The 23,780-nt window shown below is 38.4% G+C and overlaps 1 protein-coding gene across 3 annotated transcripts in view; it reads right to left on the bottom strand.

The window, feature by feature from the left end:
- Grm8 (glutamate metabotropic receptor 8) overlaps positions 1–23,780 on the bottom strand; it is an 818,705-nt gene that overhangs the window by 444,079 nt on the left and 350,846 nt on the right. For all 3 annotated transcript variants that reach the window (XM_057770162.1, XM_057770181.1, XM_057770171.1), the window contains exons 4-6: positions 12,656–12,791; positions 11,455–11,609; positions 10,343–10,480 (exon numbers count right to left, since the gene is read on the bottom strand). In XM_057770162.1, the coding sequence (XP_057626145.1) occupies positions 10,343–10,480; positions 11,455–11,609; positions 12,656–12,791 (429 nt within the window). The remainder of the gene's footprint in view (positions 1–10,342; positions 10,481–11,454; positions 11,610–12,655; positions 12,792–23,780) is intronic.

Genomic DNA, 23,780 nt, shown 5'->3' with positions numbered 1-23,780 from the left:
TATAATCTCAGTGTCAGCTGTATACAGGCTAAGCTGTGTGCCCCAGTGGGCTGGCTGAGGATCAAAAGAGAGCAGACACGGGAAGAACTTCAGATTTAAAATTCATCCATGAGCACCTAGAAGAAAATGGGGGAGCACTGTTTGTCTATAAAGATGGAGCACAGTGCTGAGCACATGTAGTCTATTCAAACTCATCATCAGGTAAATGAATGACGGATGAATGAGTAAATGAATCACCAGAAGGTTCTATGGAAGTAAATGGAGCTCATTGGCCTTCTAGGGATGATGTTTTAACAATAGCAATGTCATTTGTAAATTCCGGTGCAGAAATAAATGCAGAGACACAGTGTGAGCTGAAAAACAGCCTACCTACCTGTGAGATGTGAGTTCAAACATATGTACAGTTTCCTATGATACTCACTATGTGAAAAATACTACGTGGAAAAGATAGTCATTCAATGAGGCAAGTGATATCTCTAAATAAAACCTCTTTTCTGACAGTAGCAATGTTGCTGAACAAAATATAGTCACAGAAAAGACAGATCAGAGGAAAGATAGAGAGAATAACATACAAAACTATGGAGAAGAAGTCAAAGCAAGGGCCAGAGTGAGAAATGCATATGTGGAAACAGGGAGACAGTGAAGACACTCATCCAAGAAGGTCTGGATATCTAGGTTTGGGGGAGTGGAAAGACACGACGGATACTGAGTCGGGGAAGGAGGGAGGGAAAGGCCAGATAAACGTCTGCCAAATAACAGCTATCACCACTGATAACAAGTATAGGAGAGTCCTTTTTCTTTTCTTGAGAAAGACAAAGGGAATTTTAAGTAGGATTAAGTAGTGGTAGCTTTCAGAACTCAGCAGCTCTCGGAAGAAATAATATCTACATAAATAGCTAAGTGGATGCTAGGAATTACCTCACTTGGAGTTTGGCCAGCGTATCAAAAGTTAGAACGCTAACACATTTCTCTGAAAGCTTTCCTGAGACACTAGGGGGTGGGGAATCATCTCAAACTGTCTGAACCACGCTAATGTTAGGAAGAGGATGCACCTCACTGCTGGAAGATACTCTGTCTCCCGAAAATTAATAAGGCAGCTGCCAACGCTGCTGGGAAGCACATTCTTACCCATGTAAATATATTGCCAGCATCACCGCCAACAGAAGCAAATTGCTACAGTCACCAATTATCACAATCTAATACAAAATTTTACTCAACACATACAATCCACAAGTGATGGTCTAAGTGGGGAGGGAATCCATGGAAATATTTAATTCTTAGAGTTCTTTTTTCTCATTGTGAGTGGTTAAACAATCACTTAAAAAATAAACTTACAGGGGGCTGTGCTGCATTCAGGGGATAACTGGAAGGTATTGATTCTCTCTTTTTACCTTGTGGACCTTAGGGATCCAGTTCAGGTCAACACACTTGATGCCAGGGGCCTTTTCCCACTGATTCAATTCTGTGGCCCTAAACATGAACTTTTTAAAAGCCAATTTTAAAAAATAATTCCCAGACCCTGGAAACCTTCACTCATATAAATACAGTTGTTTTTTCCTCTCAAGTACTTAACCACTAACATGTTTTATCATTTTTCCTTCTTTGTCCATTATATTTAGCAAGTCTGGTTTTATCCCATGCTTTTTCAGACCCAGGCCAGCTGGCCTTGGGCTTCTTTCCAAAAATAGAGAACAAAATGGATTATGGCAATTATCTAAGGCACAAATATCTTTTCTTACAATTTGCAAACTTTTTAAAAAATTATTAATTTATTTTTTAAAAACCTGTCTTTTCTCATTTTCCATACCAATCTTGGTTCCCACTCCTTCCACTCCTCCTGCTTCCTTCAACTTTCCCCAAATCCCACCCTAAGATCCACTCTTCAGAGAAGGTAAGGTTTCCCTTGGGAAGTCAATAAAGTCTAGCACATTGCTTTGAGTCAGGACCAAAGCCCTCCTCACTAGGCTGAGCAAGGTATACCTCCAAAGAGAATGCGTTCCAATAAGTCAGTACAAGCAGTAGGGATAAATCCTGGTCTCACTGCCAGTGGTCCTATGTCCCAGCCATACATCTCTCACCCATATCCAGAGGGCCTAGCTTGGTCCTATGCTGGCTCCCTTGCTGTCAGACCAGGGTTGGTGAGCTTCCATTAGCTCAGGTAAGTTGCTTCCGTGGGTGTCCCCATTGTGTTCTTGACCCCTTTGCTCCTCCCTTTCTTCAGCTAGATGTTATGAGTTCAGGTCAATGTTCCACTGTAGGTCTCTGCATCTGATTCCATCAGTTGTTGGATGAAGGCTCTATGATAACATTTAAAATAGTCATCAGTCTGACTACAGGGCAAGGCCAGTTCAGGCACTCTCTCCACAATTGCTTAGGGTCTTGGCTAGGGTCATCCTTGTGGATTCCTAGAAATTTCTATAGTATCAAGTTTTTTGTTAGCCACATAATGGCTCCCTCAATCAAGAAATCTCTTTCCTTACTCTCTGTCTCTGTCCTACGACTATCATAATCAACCTGTTCCCTCAAGTTCTCCTACCCCTCCCCTTCTCACCTGCTCCTCCTCTTCTGACCTCTCTTCTCCCCCTACCCCGCACTGGTTTATTTTCCCTTCTCAGGGGGGTTCATGTATGTTTTTCTTAGAGTTCTCCTTGTTACTTAGTTTCTCTGGGGTCCTTGATGCTAATGGCTCCTTATCCTTTGCTTTACACTTAAAATCCACTAAAGCGTGAGTAATGCCATGCTCGTCTTTCTGGATCTGGGCAACCTCACTCAGGATGTTTTCTTCTAGTTATATTCATTTGTATGCAAATGTCAAGAAGTCCTTGATTTTTTACAGCTGAGTAGTACTCCACTGTATTAATGTACCACATTTTCTTTATCCATTTTTCGGTTGAGGTTGTTTCCAGGTTCTGACCATTATAAATGATGCTGCTATGAACATAGTGAGCAAAAGTCCTTATAGTATGATGGAGCCTCCCTTGAGTATATGTCCAAGAGTGAGTTTTGGGGTAGAGTGATTTACAGTTTTCTGAAAAACCACCATACTGATTTCCAAAGTGACTGTACAAGTTTGCACTCCCAACAGCTATGAAGAAGTGCTTTCCTTACTCCACGTCCTCTCCAGCATAAGCTATCATTGGCGGTTTTGTTCTTAGCCATTTTGGCTGGTGTAAAATAGTATCATAGAGTCATTTTGATTTGCATTTCCCTGATGGCTAAGGATGTTCAACATTTCCTTAAGTGTCTTTTGGCCATTTGGGAGACTTCTTTTGAGAATTCTCTGTTTAGATCTGCATTCCATTTTTTAAAATTGGATTATTTGATATTTTTATGACTAGTTTCTTGAATTCTTTATATATATTGGAGATCAGTCCTCTGTCTGATATGGGGTTGGTGAAGATCATTTCCCATTAAGTAGGTTGCCTTTTTGTCTTATTGATTGTGTCTTTTTACTTTACAGAAGCTTTTCCATTTCAGGAGTACCTATTTATTTATTGTTGTTCTTAGTGTCTACACTATTGGTGTTATATTTAGGAAGTGGTTTCCTGAGTCCATGTGTTAAAGGCTACTTTCCACTTTCTCTTCTATGAAGCTCAGTGTGACAAAATTTATATATTGAGGTCTTTGATCCATTTAGACTTAAGTTTTGTGCATGGGTATAGATATGAATTTATTTGCATTCTTTTACATGTTGACATCCAGTTATGCCAGCACCATTTGTCAAAAATGCTTTCTTTTTTCCACTGTACAATTTTAGCTTCTTTGTCAAAAATCAGATATTCATAGGTGTGTAGATTAATATATGGGTCTTGATTCAATTCCGTTGGTCCATGTCTCTGTGTTTATGTCAATATCAAGCTATTTTCATTACTGTAGCTCTATAATAGAGCTTGATGTCAGGGAACATGATGCCTCCAGAAGTTCCTTTCTTTTACATGATTGTTTTGAGTATCCTGGGTTTTTTGTTTTTTCATATGAAGTTGAGTATTATTCTTTCAAGGTTTGTGAAGAATTGTGTTAGAATTTTTTGATTGCATTGAATCTGTAGATTGCTTTTGTTAGGATTGCCATTTTTATTATGTTGATCCTACCTGTTCAAGAGCATGGGAGATCTTTTCATTTTCTGATATCTTTTGCAATATCTTTCTTCAAAGACTTAAGGTTCTTGTCATACAGGTCTTTCACTTCTTTGGTTAGTGTTACCCCAAGATATTTTACATTATTTGTGGCTATTGTGAATGGTGATGTTTCTCTCATTTCTTTCTCAGCCCCTTTATCATTGATATATAAGAGGGCTACTGATTTTTTTATTGTATCCTGCCACAATACTGAAGGTGTTTATCAGTTGTAGGGGTTCCTTCATTGAATTTTTGGGGTCATTTATGTATACTATCCTATTATGTGCAAATAGTGAAAGTTTGGCTTCTTCCTTTACAATCTGGATCCCCTTGATCTACTTTCATTATCTTATTGCTCTAACTAGAATGTTGAGTACTATGTTGAATAGATATAGAGAGAGTAAACAGCCTTATCTTGTTTCTGATTTTAATTGTATTTCTTTGAGGTTTTTCTCCATTTAATTTGATCTTGGCCGTTGGCTTGCTGTATATTGCTTTATTATGTTTAGATAGATCCCTTGTATTCCTGCTCTCTCCAAGACTTTTATCATGGAAGAGTGTTGGATTTTGTCAAAGGCTCTTTCAGCATCTAATGAGATGATCACATTTTTTTTCTTTCAGTTTATTTATATGGTGGATTACATGAATAGATTTTCCTATGTTGAACCATCCCTGCATTTCTGGAATGAAGCCAACTTGATAATGGTAGATGATTTATTTGATGTTTTCTTGGATTTGGTTTGCCAGTATTTTAATGAGTAATTTTGCATCAGTGTTCATGAGGGAGATGGGTCTGTAATTCTCTTTCTTTGTTAAGTCTTTGTGTGGTTTTGGTATCAGGGTAACTGTAGCCTTGTAAAAAGAGTCTGGCACTGTTCCTTCTGTTTTATTGTGTAGAATAATTTGAGGAGTATAGGTATTAGCTCTTCTTTGAAGTTCTGGTAGAATTCTCCACTGAAACCATCTGGCCCTGGACTATTTATTTATTTATTTATTTATTTATTTATTTATTAACCCAAGGGCAATTCAATTGAGTACTGTTCAATTTCCATGAGTATGTGGGCTTTCTGCAATTAGTGTTGTTTTTGAATTTTAACTTTAAACCATGGTGATCCAATGAGATACAGGAGGTTATTCCAATTTTTTTTTCACATTTGCTTTGTTACCTGGTATGTGGTCAATTTTTGGGAAGGTTCCTTAAGGTGCTGAAAAACACATATTCTTTTGTGTTTGGATGAAATGTTCTATGATGTTTGTTAAGTCTATTTGAGTCATGACATCTGTTAGTTCTCTTATTTCTCTGTTAAGTTTCTGTCTGGTTGACCTGTTCATTAGTGACAGCAGGGTGTTGAAGTCTATTAGTGTGTTGGGTTTGATATGCAGTTTAAACTTGAGTAATGTTTCTTTTACATATGTGGGTGCTCTTGTATTTAGGGCATAGATGTTCAGGATTGAGACTTCATCTTTACAGATTTTTCCTGTGATAGGTATGAAGTGTCCTTTTCACATGCTACTCTTCTAAAGTAAGTTATATCATCATTCATTGCTTGCTAGAAAACAGACGAGTTACTTGAGTGTCCCTCAAATGGGATTTGAATGAAAATCTTATTGACCCAATTCCCGAAGATACATTTTCCCCCAGCATTTAAACACCACTTTCATTGCACTAAAATAGTTGTCATTGAACAAATTATTACATTTAAAACAGTATTCAAATAATTCAAGGAATTATAAAGCAGACCTTCCACCAACGCTTCCATTCAATAACAAAACAGTTCAGTATTTATATCTGAAAGAAGTACTAAGTATATGTTGTCTAAAGATGCCAATAGTAAAACTACATAACCACATGCCTCAATTTACTTAGAAAACAGGAGTTAGGAAAACCTGGTAATTCCAGTAATAATGTGTGTGATAAGTTAGTAATCAGTTTCCTAACACACACACACACACATACATACACACACACACATACATACACACACACACACACACACACACACACCCCACAGTGAAAAAAAAAAACAAATTTCTTTATATCATGAACTGGTATAGTTTTGTGGCCCCAGTCTAAACAACCGAATTTGAACAGGATTAAATAGCAATGTTCCAAAAGGAGTAGTGTGGGAAGAGAACATGCATCAGTTGGAAATAGAGGTCACTCTACATGTAAGTCTTCTGTTGTGATATGAATCTGAATTGTTCCAATAGACTCACATTTTTTGAAAAGTTGCTTCTCAGCTGGCACTGCTAGTGTGGAAGGCCCTGAAAACTTTGGAAGGTAGGGGACAGTAGGAGGAATTAAATCAGTAGAAGTGTGTTCTTGAAGGTCACAAAAGTCCCTGGTCCCCTCCTCACTCTCTGCTTCCTGTGTATCTGCTATAAGGTTAACAACCTCCTTATCCACATGCTCTTTCCATGTGCTGGGCCTCACAGTGAAGCAGAATTGATGCAGCCATGGACTCCATCAGAATAACGTCTCTGAAACTGTGAGCCAAACACGTCCTACCTGGCTTGTGTTGTTTTTATTGGACGTCTGTTGCTGCTGTTGTTTTTCACTGAGATGAAAAAGTAATGGATACCTTCTCTTTATAAAGCTTTGTTATGTGGCCCCTTATCTCCAACTGTTCCTTACGAACCCTCTTCTCTGGGAAGCTGGACCTTCTCTGGTCAGACAGCAGCCTGCCACACTCTACGCCACACCTTTAACCTGAAGACTCACTTTTGCCTTCATCTCTGACTCTCTCAAATTCTTCTGGTGACCAAATGTGCATTGTACTTGCAGCCATGAACTTTTCTGAACTTTATTCCAATCTAAGTTAAAATTAGCATTTATTTATCACATATATATGTATATCTATGTGTTTATATATGTATATATGAATATACATACAGACATACTTCATACATATGTAGGTATATATACGTGTATTGTATGATTTTATATGTATACTTAATATATACATATATGTGTATGTATACATATATACACACATATAATCATATATATCATATAATCACATATACTATATAATACTTCCCCCAAATAAATGTCATCACTTAGGAGTAACATCAGCCTCTTACTGCCTGCTTCAGAGTTTCTCTAGGAAGTTTCTCTCCACCTTTACTTGAAAATGTGCAAATGTGCTAGAACCTTTTCAAACCTTCACCTCTAAGTTTTTCTCTGGTTTTCTTAGCATAGTTTATTTATTTGCCAAATTTTCTCTTCCAAGCATCCTTTCTTCCTCTATTCTGTTCTGCATTTTCCCCCACCCAGGGTTTCTGAGTCTCTCACCTTCTCCCTGGCCCATGTCTCTGCAGCTGACTGCTGTTTCTTCCTCTCCACAGACTAAGGATAATCTCGACACTGTCCATTTCTCTTCCTCAAGCCCACTATTCTGTTCCTTTTTCTGAGCCCCCACCTCTTGTATGCTGGTTATGGTTGTTGTTCTTGTTTGTCAACTTGACACAATCTAGAGTCAGTAGAGGGAGAGCCACAATTAAGAAAGTGCTTCAATCAGATAGTCCTGTAAAAGGTCTGTGCAGTGTTTTCCTAATTAATGACTAATTTGGGAGGACCCAGAATGATTGATGTGGGAGGACCCAGAATGATTGATGTGGGAGGACTCAGAATGATTGATGTGGAAGGACTCAGAATGACTGATGTGGGAGGACTCAGAATGGCTAATGTGGGAGGACTCAGAATGGCTAATGTGGGAGAACTCAGAATGACTGATGTGGGAGGACTCAGAATGATAGATGTGGGAGGACTCAGAATGGCTAATGTGGGAGGACTCAGAATGACTGATGTGGGAGGACTCAGAATAGCTAATGTGGGAGGACTCAGAATGACTGATGTGGGAAAACCAAGAATGATTGATGTGGGAGGAACCGGCATGCTATGAGCACTGCTATCCCAGGGCAGGTGGTCTTGTATGGTTATGAGAGCAAACGTGGCAAGAAGAGAGAGAAGTCAATAAACAGCATTCCTTCATGGTCTCTACTTCAGTTCCTGCTACCATGCTGCTGTTGGGGTTCTCTTCCCTGACTTTCTTCAGTGGTGTGCTATGATACAGAAGTGTAAGCTGAAACAAACCCTTTCCTCTAAGTTGGTTTTGGTCATGGTCTTTAATGGCAGTGACTCAGACACTATCCTTGAGTTTCTTTTCATTCTTCATCCTTTCTCCTATGATAAGCGTATCTGTCCTCGTGTCTAACTTCAAAATTCTCTATTTATGACTTCATTTGAACTTTTAGTGACTCCATATAGGGTCTCAGACCTTAGGCTGCCATCCACTGGGAAATTGAACAGCTTGTATCAGAATTAAATCCAACTTGGTTCCCAAACATCTATTTTTTTTTCTGTTGTTTGTTTTCTTAGCTGATTACATCAGCATTTCCCCAGACCTCCCTATCAGAGATTCATCATGCAGAACCTCCATCTCTTCTCTGCCTCAGTGCTAATTACTTACCATGTACTACGAATACCTACTAGAGCAATTGTTCTCAACCTGTGGGTCATGATCCTTTTGAGGTCACATATGGGATGTTTAAATCACAATTTGTAACTGTAGCATAAATACAGTTATGCAGTAGCAACAAAAATAACTATGGTTGGGGTCATCACATCATGATCAACTGTACAAACTGGTCTCAGTATTAGGGAGTTTGAGAAGCAATGAACTAGAGTGTCCACTCTGTGTATACATTGTACTGCCCTTGGTGGTGACTGCCTAGTGTCAAGACTATTGCTGAGTTCACTGGCATCCCCCATTTTTTCCCTAAACTCTTGACCTTCTTACAGTCCTCCTAATAGAATCTTCATGAAACGTTCACTCTGCTGTCTGAGCAGGATGAAGCCCAAACCCAACTCTGAAAACCTTGAAGACCATTCCTTATTCTTTGACACACCCAGTGCCATCCACCTCTTTAATCCTAACACTTTCACACTCCAGCTTCCAAGAGTTGTGTTTTTTCCTCCAGTCAAAAGAAGTCATTCTAGCTTTAGCCCCTGCTGTTTTCCTGTCTTCACAAAGCTGACATCTTCACATGATAGCAAGGTCTCTTCTCTCAGGGGTCACCCCTGTGTGAATCACCCTTGGACCACACAAACTAACTGTATCCTCTCTCCCAATTCCACCCTGCCTCTCTTTCATGTTCACTTTTCTTTTATTTCTTCTAAATTTATCTCAGCATCTGAAAACACTGGTCCACTTTCATATTTATTTAATTTATTCCTGACACATCATGTGTAAACTTATGAACATGGATCCTGTCTCACTTCCTTCCATATTTGGCACAGGAAGCATGAAGTAAGATATCTTTTCACCAATTTGTACATCTTCATATTCTCTCTGATTATATGCCTGTGATAACATTTAGCATATTACCACTTCATTGAAACAAGATATGAGATAGACAGAATGCAAGACATCTTGAAACATACGTGAAGAAGGAAAACCGTGTCTAACTAATTGTAGTTTTCAGTATCATTTTCCCTAGTGATTTCTGGGGTTTTTAAATCATGCTATGAACAATATTCTTTAAATATTCAATATGTTAGTTTCTAATTATATCAATTATATGTTTACATTAACCTTGTATCATGAGCTTATTAAAATTTACAACTTAGTAGTAACTGCTAAAGGTCCTATTTCTATGTACACAATCATGTTGTTTGCAAATAAAAAAGTTTTATTCTTGCATTTAAAGAGGGACACTCAATGATTATTATTTTAAGTACAAGCTATAGAAACTAAAAGCATCAGAAACCATGGATGCTGGGGGGATAACTGTCACGCTAGATGGAGAATAATAACATAATGGAGAAACTCATTGCAATAGTTTAAAAACACTTGTCTTACAGCAATGTTAGATCAATTATCCTCACTGTATTTGAATTCCTGGAAAATAATATCATCTCTTGACTGTCTGCCTACAACCTATAAAACACATTAAGGTAATTTTCTCAAAGAAGATACTTAAAATATGTTACTCAAATACAATTGAAATACCCCAGTGCTGCCCACAAGGTATATTATTGATAAATGGTTATTGATAAAGTATAAGAACCAGTGAACGAGCTTTAGTTTACTGAATGATGAGCTCATGTTCATCCCTGCTAAGGAAATATGAGACACAAGAAAACAGAGGGTTGCCAGTCATGACACAGAACTACCTCCTCTACAGGTAATGTGGAAAAGGTATAGCAAAGGAGGCTCTACCTGTGCATTTCTTTATGTGACTGTTTCTCTTCCCATGTGATCCCAATTTGCATCCAAAATTCTCTTCCCAAAATTCTGCAAACCACACATTTCTTCGATTATTGGCAAGAGTTCGGCTTCTAAAGTATCGATCAAACCCTATTTTGAAGGAAAAAGATATGATTTCAGTATTCATTCAAAACCAAAACAAAATACAACCAGAACTTTGAACAAATGTATCATTAACAATATTTATAACATATTATATATGTACATATTATATATAATAAATATCGTATATGTGAATAAAACACACACGCACATATATATATACACAAATGAATAATTCTTTTCTCTCTCTCTCCTAACATAAATTGACTTGACACTCCAGACTTTTTGTATCTAATCCTACTTCAACCTCTATGTCTCCTGTATGTTCTATTTTCAGCTAATTCAATAAGGCAATCAGAAATGAAACAATCTTATAGAGTCATGGCTAAGTAGTCTGAATGATTAGTTTTCTCAGGAAACTACCTCGTTTAAGGGAAGACATAGAAACAATGCCTTACTCCAGAGGATAATATTAAAGATAGGAATTTAGGTCATTGTCAAGAGTGTTAGGAGGATATTTTGGGAACAGACCACCCATCTTTAAGGTTTCCTCCAAGTTGGTTTCACTTATTTTTCCATAGGGTCAATTAATATAATGTATCCAGTGGTTTAATCAAATCTTTCCTGGTAACAAGCTACAACCCTCATAAATGTCCATTAAAGTGCACAAAAGTAAACTACAGTAACTAGCATCATGAAATTGTCTAATTTTAACATAGTTTTCTTTCACAAGGAAAAAAAATCTTTAAACTACACTTTTAGCACTTATTGGTTGCATAGTGGAAATGAATATTCTGCCAATAGAGGTGTATATTCCATCCGGAGTCAACAATGATGATGATAACTCAGAGTTGAATTATAACTTTGACTATTTCATTTCTTTATTTTTCTCCAGTGTTGTAGATTAAACCCAGAGCTATATGTACCCTATTCAAGTGGCTGATTACTGAGCTATGTCCCCAGCATGCATCTGAACTTTGAGTTGACTGAAATAAAACAAATTATCCTTATTGCATCCTTACCATCAATTGATGCCCTTTTGGGCAAAATTGTCACGGCCCCTTCTGCGATCGCCTCCTGTTGATAGACAGGGGCAATTTTGGATCCCCAACTATCTGAGCCAATCCATAGGAAATGCCCGCTTTGGTTTAACTTTTTAGCTGCTTCCAATATCCTCCTATAAGAATAAGATGAAATAAGCATTTATCATTTATTGTGAAGTACTATAGTTATAAAGCTCATAACACCAGTGCTGAAGCCTCAGTGTGTCCTCCAAATTCCATGTATTATGGCAACTTCATTTTCCAATTGATATGTTAATGGTTTAGTGGTGGGATTCTTGGTGGGGTGTAATCAGGTTTGACTAAGTAGGGAGTGTGGGTCCCAGGATGACATGAATGTCCTTCTGAGGAGAGAAGCAAAGCCCAGAGTGAGACGCTTCTCTGACTTGCCATATGTTGTCCTCCCTTTAAAAGCTGCCTCGATGGGTTTTTGATCCTATTGCACATAATGGCTTTGTGGGAGCCTAGGTAGTTTGGATGCTCACCTTAATAGACCTGGATGGATGTGGGTGGTCCTTGGACCTCCCACAGGGCAGGGAAACCTGATTGCTCTTTGGCCTGAGGAGGGAGGAAGACTTGATTGGGGGAGGGAGGGGGAAATGGGAGGTGGTGGCGGGGAAGAGGCAGAAATCTTTAATAATTAAATAAAAAAAAAAAGCTGCCTCGAAGCAGCTAGAACCCTACTCTTGAGTCTCCAGAGCCAAGAGCCAAACAAGCTTTTTCCTTTATAAATTTCCAAGTCCACAGTATTCATTGATAGCAACAAAAAGTGAAACCAACACAGTTTTATAAAGTTAAAAACATTTAGTGGGACACTGTTGAACAATTAGTCGATCATGCTAATTACTTGAGCCTTATCATCTCCTAAAGGAAATGCAGATGAAACTCCAGCATGTGTTAATTGGGCTAATCCTTAACGTGTTCTCATCGCTGTCTCTCATTTTGATTTAGCTTGTCTTACTCAGTTCCAGGTTTTACTCTATGGGCATTGCTGATATGGAAATGAGAAGGGTGTGGTGTCAGAAGCAGAAGGTAGATTGTGTGCAAAGGAACCTAGCAATTCTTGTGAATCTCACCAGATTTTGCACTGTTCATAAAATATGTTTAGAAAGGATGTGGGGCACAAATATGATCTTATATCCTGCAAGAAAGTAATCAGCACCTGATGTCGTCTTCGTTGGCAAACATGATCACTGCACGCGCATTAGGTGTTTCCAGAAGGCGTTTGATAATTTTTTCAAATTCTCCAGGTCTTGGTTCACGTGGGATTTTCTGTGACTGAGCAATGCAAACACCACCTGTTTGAGGGGGAAAAGTTTGTTTCAGAAAAAGCACGTGTTTAATTAAATCTTTTTAAATTAAATCTTAATGAGGTTAATTGCATTGTAAAAGCACACGATTTAATACAAAATATTGTTTTCCTAAACATGTGCCATTCTAGCGCATGGAAAGTGATTGTACCTGTTTTATTATAATATATGCACAAAGTAAATAACACCAAAAAGGGCTTGATTTCCTTCCACAAATTTAAACATTTTGTTGTTTTTTTGTGGTGGTGATCGTGAAGGTTTAGAGAAGTGCTGGAACTTAAGATCTGTGAGGAGATCCTGGGGATGGAAGGGCAAAGGGGACACCTTACAATTATTTATTGTAAGACTAAATGCGCATTATAAGATTATGTCTGACTATATATTCCATGTGAGGCTACTACCAAACAGCAAGGTCCTTTTTCTTCTTTTTATTACTAGTAGATAACATTTAACGTTAATTTTGGTTTTTGCTCATAGTATTGCTTCCTACATCAGCAGATTATGCTGTGAACTATCCAACAAGTCTCAAAGATTCAAGCACTGGCTTGACATAAGCTTCAATCATACAAATCAAAAGAGCTATTTGAGCCCAAACAAAGAATAGGAGAATTGGAAGGAAAAGGAAAGAAAGAGGCAAAGAAGGAAGGATCCAAGACTCTTTCAGTCTTTTCTAAAACAATGAGAAGCCAAATAAAAGTTTAGAAAAGCCTCTGCCCCTGAGACTCCAACATAGGGGTAGAAGAAAGCGTTTTTGTTTTGTTTTGCTTTCCTAATTGCAGTGGAACAGAGACAAAACATATCCTAACACTGGTAGAGAAAATAGAATTAGCTATAGGTTTTTTCTGTTTTTTTTTGTTTTTTTTTTTTGTATTGTAACTCAAATGGGCTTTTTTGAGTCAGTTGAGAATGAAGTTTTCATTTGTGATACTGCTTTAGTAGGTAAAGGTATGTTTACTCCCAACACCTGATAACAACCAGTCACTCAACAATTATTGGCTAATGCATAATTATATATTATGCATTAGATCCTGCAATATCTATCTAATCTAGAAGACACCATCTAATCTGAAGACAGACACTGTAACAAATTACCATGGAATATGTAATAAACTAGAGAATTACAAAAATAGATTATGTAATGGGAGCAAGGAGGAAAGATAATGAGATCTTGGAAGAGTCAGGTTTCAAGGAACACATGCAAACACACACACACACATACACACAACACCCCTGTGTGAGGAAAAGAGAGAGGTTCATAACAGACTACAAGGTATGAAAGAGCCTACCTTAATATCAGCCTAGAGTACAAATGGATTAAGTTTGCTCAGAGTGGCCATTTCAGAGCAAGAATACATTTGTCAGAATTGCCAAGGACTGCATGTGAAATATCCAAGCACTGAAAGTTAATCCCCAGGTGATGGTATTAAGACAAGGTTGTTGGGAGGAGACTGAGTAACAAGGATTGAGCCCTCATGAACCAAATTAGTATCCTTTCGTAAAGAAGAAAGAAATAAGGGGGGAAGAGAAAATAGAAAAGGAAGAAGAGAAAGAGAAGGGAGAAGAGAGACCAGAGAACTCTTTTATACTACAGGCCACCCGAGAACACAATAAAACAATTATCTTTGAAGCAAGAACTGAGCCATCTGAAGACTCCATCCACACTGGTACTTTGTTCTCAGACTTCTCACCTCCAGAGGCGTGAAGAATAAATCTCATTGTTTATCAGTCACCAGCATACTGCAATCTATTACAATAGCTTGCTGGAACTAAGACATTACATAATTTAGACTTCATCCTGAAACAAAATAAGAATTCATTTAAAGCTAACCATCCAGAAAGAGATAATCTTTCTTTTAGGAAGAAAACTGAGCCTAGCAACAGACAAGTGGTTGAATGTGTGTGATCAGACCTGATGTGTACAGAAGAAACAGAAGAGTAAATACTGATTAGTTTTCTAATATGTTTGAAATTATCAAAAATCGACCCTGTAGTAGAAATGTATGCACTAACCTTGTGCTATAGTCCTCAGGGACAGAGCTGTTCATAGTGGGGCTGCTTCCTATACTTACCGACTAGTATACCAGTAAGAGTATAGTGATCAATTCATTACACAGTAAATGTTGACACAGTATTTACAAAATATGTGTAGGGAATGAAGATATAAGGGTCAATAAAATGGACAAGCTCTCTGCTTCTGCTTCATAGAATTTAGAAATAGAAACATTTCGGGCTTTGCAAATTATTGCTAGCCCTGTGAAGAAGAAGGGGGTTTACTTTGGCTGGTGCAGACGGTGGTCAGGAAAGGGTACTCTGAAGTTGCATAATTTAGTTGGCCTCAAAAGGATGAAGTACCTGTAGAGCATAGCATAGGAATTGTAAGGAAAAAGCTGGAAAAAAAAAAAAAACAAGCAATGAGTACAGAAGTCAGTTCTCAATGGCCCGTGGAAAACACTGACTGCCTGAGCATGGCATTTCACGAATGAAAATGCATGAGGACTCCTGATGTCAAGGGAGACCCAGAGTGTAGACAATAGAAGCAGAAATCCCACTGAGAAGGTTATGGACATCCGTGGTGGGGAACAGTGAGTAAGACAATGCCACCAAAGGTAGAAAGGACAGACAGCTCTATCGGAGATTCTGAACTGGAAACAATGATGCTTCTTATTGACTTGATATGAACAGTAAAGTAACAGGAAGTCACTACATGTTCTTCCATGGATTCGGTCATGGTGACCAGTTTTGTGAAGACATGATTAAACAAACAGATAATACAAGAGGCCCAGCAGGCACATGGGAGAGATGATTAATTCAAGGCAGGTGTCTTCAGAATACCTGTGGAACATCCGTCAGACTAAAGGGTGTTTCTGGAGCTAAGGAGACAGGAAATGCAGCCACCACTCTGTCTGGTGTTAGGATTGAGGATTGAGCTTTAGATCAGCAGACAGAAGGAAGCTGAGGGAGACCTGAACAAATCGCATGCTCTGGATAGGGATCCAGTGAGAGGCTGGGAACAAAGATCACGTCTTTGAGGAATATTTTCGAACCCAAACTGGAGGAACGCTGAGAACTATACTTGCTTTAAAACTCAACAATGGCTGAATGACAACATAAGGTGACTGCCAAAGGGCGACATGAAACCGCAACAACTCGTCAAGGAACAATGGATGCTTCAGAATATGGCTGCCTTTTTAATTAAAGTGCCATGATTACTTAAGTACTACGTAAAGACCTGTTATATCCTTGGCGTCGTTCTGAGACCGCTTCCAACTCCAGAGTCAGAAAAAACGGAAGCTGGAATTTTTTTCATTATACTTATTTCAGGTGAATCATTCTTCACATATGGTTTAGTCTGAAGTCAGTGGCAGGCTTTCTCACTGAGGACCTGGTAGAGATTTTTGTTTATAAAATTCTGGTCTATGTAGGGTAGATTTTAACAAAGGATATATCCACTTTTTTTTTTTTTTCAAAATTTTCCCTTCCCCTTACACTTCTCAATCTGGCCAATTTGTTCTGTAAAGGTTACATCTTTAATCTATTTCAGATGAACCAATACCTTTGGAGAAAACCCACTGGACATGGCATGTTGATGTTTGGTACCTTATGGATATTTTATTAAGTTACATGGTGACTGCTTCTCCAGTGATTTGCATGAGAAGATTAGATCATCTTCCTTAGCCCTGAAACTCATTCACACTTTCTATTTCTACATCATTCAAAAGAGACAGCCAGTTAATCCATTCATAAGCACCCATAGTCTGCTATGTTTCGGAAGCTATATAGGCATGCAAAGATTGCCTGTACTCAGCAGTTTCATCAGTTCGCAGAGAGACAAGATGTGCATGTGAGAGTCAGACAAGAGAATAACACCGGATGACAAAGAAAGGTAGCACAAGAGATCTATCAAAACACAGACATAAAGGGCAAACAAGCCATAGTCCCAGATGGGCCACTGATTTTGTATTAAAATCAATCATTTCAAATGTTAGAATTAATTTTAAAATATTTAAAAATAAAGTGAAATTCAGCCAAATATTCAGTCCTAATGAAAGATGCATTTCCCACATAACATTCCACAATATTTTTTTACTCCCCCACAAAAAATATTGCCTTAATTTTAACACCTACAAGGAAGAGATGGTGCCTCTCCTTAGGGAATTTGCATCTGTGCTCTGATAGCTCACGCTGAGAAGTTACTGACTGAGTATGATTCTAGAAGCACTAACTTTCCTTTCCCACAGCATCTAGTGTTACTGTGCTACAAGAAACAATTTTAAAGTTTGGTATCCATCTACTCCCCCAAAAGCATCAGAGGGGAATTTGTAACTATTTGTCCAGTGTTTTTGGACTGGTCCTTTCCACTTGTGTAATGTCCCCTGTTTCATTACTCAACAATCATTCAAGATCATCGCCTATGTAAACACATCGCTAGCTCTCCACTCTCATCCACGCTGGGATCCCACCGCCACACCTAACAGCAGCTCTCTGAGGTTGTTTTTATCACTACTTTCCTGAGAGGGTAACAGAAACAGGGGCATCAATCGGCTGCTGGAGGCCGAATTGCCAGCTCACAGCCAGAACAACTGAAGTGTAGACTTTCCCCTCACCATGCCCATTCTTGATTAACTATACATGTAGCATAATGGCTTGATAGCTGCGGATCACTGATGAATAAGATAAAGCAAATTTAAAGACTCATTTAAAAAACCCAGCAGGCTATTCCTGGTAAATCTGATTGACAGCTGCACAAATACAGCACTTCTATTGAGTATTAAGAACTTAATTAAGATACTTAGAACTTTGGAAGCTTCTAGAATGGACTTAAACTTCGGCATATAGTCATTCTATACTCAGTGCTTCCCAATCGTTTCTGTAAATGTGTATCCTCAGAAGATTTTCCTTCGGTACCTTGGCTCCTATTTCATCTTTCTACTACATCAACCACAGTGACTGAAATATTTATGTTTTTCCTTCTCCCTGATTCCACTAGAACACTACAGCCACTGAATTCTTCCCTTTCCTCTCATTACAGTAACCCCAATACCTATTAGATTTTGCTTAGCACACAGACATTTTAATATTCACGTATTGGAGGAATAAATGTAAGGTCTGTGACTGACAGTTTTTGAGATACAGAAATAGATAGAGACAGTTCTGCTTTCAGAGGCCCATCAGCCAGGCGGAGAAAAGATTGGATACATGTAAACATGTGGTCAGAAATGTGTCTTAACAATAGAAATGAAAATAAAATAGGGGTTGTGGTAATGGAGAAGACCTTACCACTGAAATAGACTCTGCCTCCCTAAGTTCTTTTCACCAGGATATCATGGGCTAGGAACCTACCTAGGCCATGGTACAGCCATCTGTAGGGTGGCACTATAATTTGTTGCATAGATATGAGAATCAATTTGTAAACAATGTCAGGGCTATTACCTCTTGAAGAAGGTGAGACTTGTGGGTGAGGGATCTGTTGTCTCAGACCTGGGTGATGAGACCTGTGGGTGATAGGGCTGCTGTCTCAGGCCTGGGAGATGAGAGACTTGTGTGCATTGGTTTGGTAGTACGGAGACAAAGTGGTATGTGAAAGAAAATGAACCTGCTGTCCGCAGACCTGAGAGCAGATCTTGTGTGACCTCAATGAGGAGGTCATAACATCACCCAAGGACATTACAGGAACCCAGTAAGAAGGTTGGAGTTCTAGAAAATGCAGCACATGTTCACTGTCAATACTCATCTTCAACAGGCAACCACTATCACCGACGTTGAGAGGATGTTTGATGTCCAGATCTAAAACACGGGGTTTTCAACAGATCTGACTTTCCTACCGTCCATCATTCTTCGCATAGCATCATCAAATATCCCACGTTCTAGGAGGTGGCTTTTGCTCACTTGCCTATACCAAGGAACAGAATGAATTGGATATATTTCAGGAAAAGGGGATGGGGGGGGGGAGTAAAGGGAAGGAGAGATACAGTAGCACTTTTTCTGACCCCAATAATATAGATCTCCTTTCAAATACAGTCAATAAATAACATCTCAAACATTTAGGTTTAAAATTAGGGGTTGACTAGATGGCTCAGTAGGTAAAGGCTTCTGCTGCCAAGCCTGACATTCTGAGTTCAGTTCCCAGAACTCGCAAGATATAAGGAGAGAGCTGACTCCAGCAAACTGTTCTCTGACCTCTGCACACACACACACACACACACACACACACACACATCGGGGGGGGGGAGAGAGAGAGAGAGAATAAATACATAAATAAATGAATGCAATAAAATTTCATTAAATTTGAACTTTTTAAAATAATAAGAATTGCAACAAACATGCTATTCAAGTATTAATGGTGCTTATTATGATGGAGTAGTTATGAAAACAGTTACATGCTGCTTTATGTAAAAGTTTGCCAGGAATCATGGTGGTGTCCATTCTTAGCAGGTCTAGAGGTCACAGAGCCTGATCTTCCAAGCCTGGCTCTTGTCAACTACTCAAGGAGCCATGAAACCTCAGATGAAGGTTTCCAGGACTCAAGATTACCTGGTAGAATTTGGAGGCCACCCGTCACCTAATACCTTGGGAACAGCTGTGGTAGGAAACCAGATTCTGAGAGTGATTTTTGTTCCCTATTGACCTCCACAGACTCCTGAAGCTTTGTGTGGAAAGCACAGAAAGCCCTTGGTGCAAGTGTGCTGTGACATGGGCAAGGCCATGTCAGGGACTCTAGTTACAGGAATGGCTAAGCTGCCCTCCCACCCTGGGATAAGGCTCAGAGGGAATGGCCGAGCCCTCTTCTTGGATCTGAGTGCAAATGTTGATAGTGTGTTCAGCAAATGTCCACCATAGCTTTCCTCCCTCAGATAGTTACAGTTTGCAGGCTACTCCCCTACAGAGACTGATCCACGATCCAAGTGTATATCATGAACATGTTATCTGTATATGTCTTACTTAAAGTGAATATTACTGTAATGAAACATCATGTTCAAAAGTAACTTGGGAAGGAAATGGTTTATTTCACTCACAGTTCCATGTAAGAGTTAACCAGTTAGGGCAGGACTTGAGCAGGGCAGGGACCTGGACGTAGGAGCTGATGCGAGACCATAGAGGAGTACTGCTTACTGGCTTGCTTCTCAAGGCTTTCTCAGTCACTTTTCTTACAGAACCCAAGAACATCAGCCTAGGGATGGCATCACCCACTTCCCCATGCCCCATCAATCACTGATTAAGAAGAAAATGTTATACAGCCCAATCTTGTAAAGGCATCTTCTCAGTTGAGGTTCCCTCCTTCCAGATGACTCTAGATTATGTCAATTGACCTAAAATCAGCCAATAAATTATATAAATCCACCTGCTTTTTCAACTGTATGCAATAACCCCACCTCTCTTATGTAATAAACATGCTGAGCTTCAGATATGTTTGTGGAGGCAGAGCTGTAGCTTCTCCATCAGACAGCTTAGACCACCTGATCACAGTCAGCTGTGATCACTGGAGGATAAGACAGCTCTTTTTGTGCACTGTGCCTCCTATGTACAACTGGCTTAGAAAATGACTCAGATTCTGAGAAAACAATCCACGGCTGTGAAGGTAATGTAAAAATCCACCACATCAGCCAATGACCATTGGACTAAGAAGGTCCTGACTATCAGAGAGGACAGCTTCTTTTTTTGGTCCCTGTATTGACTCCACTAATCCAAAGCAAGGATGAAGAAAAAGGCTCCCTGAGACAGGACCAAAGTAAAAGTAAATGAGAACTTACTGTCACAGATATAAAGTGGTTACTCCAAGTTATATACACGCATATAAAAATTCAGAGACATCTCTATTTACCCCTAAGCCACAGGTTCACCTTCACCAATTAAAGGAAGAGATGGGCAGAAGGCATTGTAACAACACATCCAACAATATAAAGACCAATATGGTACCACCAGAACCTAGTGAGTGATCCTACAACAGGAATACCTGAATATTCTATGACAAAAACCAAATTTAAACATTAGCTATCCAAATATCCAGAAAATAATAGAAGGAAAACTCCAACTCCAGAAAGTTAATTTAACTGCACCCATAAAAAGACAGGCAACAAGTAACCTCACACCTCACAATAGTAAACCTCAAAAAATTGAAATACACAAAAACTAGCACCAAAAATAACAGGAATAACCAATCACTGATTGTTAATATCTCTTAATATCAATGTACTCAATTCACTTATTATTAAAGACACGGGTTAACAGACCGGATATGCAAATAGGATCCATCTTTCTTCTGGATACAAGAAACACACCTCAACTTCAAAAGCAGACATTATCTCAGAGTAAAGGATTGAGAAAAGATTTTTCAATAAAATGGACCTAAAAAGCAAACAGTGGTAGCTATCATAATATCTAACAAAATAGACTTCAAAATAAAGTCAAAAGAGATAAAGTAGGACAGGTCATACTCATTACAGGAAAAATCCAACAAGATGAAATCTCAATCCTGAACACCTATGCCCTAAATACAAGAAGAACTGCATATCTAAAAGAAACATCACTAAGGCTTAAATCATACATCAAACCTCATACACTAATAGTAGAAGATTTCAACACCCTATTCGCACTAATGGACAAGTATGCCAGATAAGAACTTAGGAAGAAATAAGAGAACTAACAGATGTCATGACTCAGATGGACTTAACAGGCATATACAGAACATTCCACCCAAACACAAAAGGATAAACCTTCTCAGCACTTCATGGAACCTTCTCTAAAATTGATCACATACTCTGTAACAAAGCAAATCTCAACAGATACAAAAGAATTTGGAATAATCTTTTGTATCTTATTGGTTCACCTGGTTTAAAGTCAGAATTTAACATCACTAATTGCAGAAAGCCAATGAACTCATGGAAACTGAACAATGCTCAACTGAATCACCCCTGAGTCAAGGAAGAAATAAATAAAGAAATCAAAGACTTTATAAAATTCAATAAAAATGAATGTACAACATATCCAAACTTATGGGACACTTTGAAAACAGTGCTAAGAGGAAAACTCACAGCACTAAGTGCTTACTTAGGAAAGTGAAGAAATCTTACACTAGTGACTTAACAGTACATATGAAACCTCTAGAACAAAAGAAAGCAAACTCACCCAAGAACAGTATACACCAGGAAATAATCAAATTAAGGGCTGAAATCAATAAAATAGAAACAAAGAAAACCACACAGAGAATCAATGAAACAAAGAGCTGGTTCTTTGAGAAAGTCCACAAGACATACCTTTATCCAAACTAACCAAAAGGAAAAAAGGGAATATGCAAATTAACAAAATCAGGAATGAAAGGGGGCATAACAACAGACACAGAAGAAATCCAGAGAACCATTAGGTCATACTTCAAAAACCTCTACTTCACAAAATTGGAAAATTGAAAGTAAATGGACCATTTTCTAGATAGGTACCACATATCGAAACAGATAAGCAATTTAAATAGACCTATAACCCCAAAGAAAATAAAAGTAGTCATCAAATGCTTCCCAACAATAATAAAAGAAAAGAAAAGAAAAGAAAGCCCAGGACCAGATGGTTTCAGTTCAGAATTCTACCAGAATTTCAAAGAAGAGTTAACAATAACAATACTCCTAAAATTAGTCCACACAATATAAACAGGAGGGACATTGCCAAACTCTTTTTATGAGGCAACAGTTACCCTGGTACCTAAACTACACAAAGATGCAATTAAGAAAGAGAATTACAGACCAATTTCCCTTAAGAACATTGATGAAAAAATACTCAAGAAGATACTGGCAAACCAAATCCAAGAACATATAAAATAAATCATCCACTATGATCAAGTTGGCTTAATCTCAGAGATACCGGGATGTTTCAACATATGAAAATCTATCAAGGTAATCCACCATGTAAATAAACTGAAAGAAAAAAATCATATGATCATCTAACTAGCTGCTGAAAAAACATTTGACAAAACCCAACACCCCATCATGATAAAGATCTTGGAGAGATCAGGGATTTGAGAAATGTGTCTAACATAATAAAAACAATATACACCAAGGCAACCGCCAGCATCAAATTAAATGGAGAGAACTCAAAATGATACCACTAAAATCAGGAACAAAACAAGGCTGTCCACTCTCTCCATATTTATTCAACATAGTACTCAATGTTCTAGTTAGAGCAATAAGATAATGGAAGGAGAACAAGGGGATTCAAATTGAAAAGGACGAGGTCAAACTTTCACTATTTGCAGATGATATGATAGTATACATAGTGACCCCAAAAATTCTATTAAGGAACACCTACAGCTAATAAACACCTTAAGTAATGTGGCAACAAGACAAACTCATTAAAATAATCAGTCGTCCTCCTGTGTACAAACGGCAAATGACTGAGAAAGAAATCAAAGAAACATCACCATTTTTATTAATTTTTATTGAGCTCTACATTTTTCTCTGCTCCCCTCCCTGCATCTTCCCTCCCCCTTTCAACTCTCTCCCAAGGTCCCCATGCTCCCAATTTACTCAGAGATCTCGTCTTTTTCTACTTCCCATGTAGATTAGATCTATGTAAGTTACCCTTAGTGTCCTCATTGTTGTCTAAGTTCTCTGGGATGTGGTTTGTAGGCTGGTTTTCTTTACTTTATGCTTAAAAACCACCTATGAGTGAGTACATGTGATGATTGTCTTTCTGTGTCTAAGTTACCTCACTCAAAATAATCTTTTCTAGATCCATCCATTTTTCTGCCAAATTCAAGATGTCGTTAATTTTTTTTCTGCTATGTAGTACTCCATTGTGAAAATGTACTACATTTTCCTAATCCATTCTTCAGTCGAGGGGCATTTAGGTTGTTTCCAGGTTCTGTCTATGACAAACAATGCGACTATGAACATAGTAAAGCACATGTCCTTGTGACATGATTGAGCATCCTTTGGATATATACCCAAAAGTGGTATTACTGGGTCTTGAGAAAGATTGTTTTCTAATTTTTGG

This window comes from Chionomys nivalis, chromosome 1, assembly GCF_950005125.1.
Source record: "Chionomys nivalis chromosome 1, mChiNiv1.1, whole genome shotgun sequence".
Taxonomy (NCBI): Eukaryota; Metazoa; Chordata; class Mammalia; order Rodentia; family Cricetidae; genus Chionomys; species Chionomys nivalis.
The sequence above is the reverse complement of the archived record's forward strand: the minus strand, read 5'-3'. Positions and strand labels throughout refer to the sequence as shown.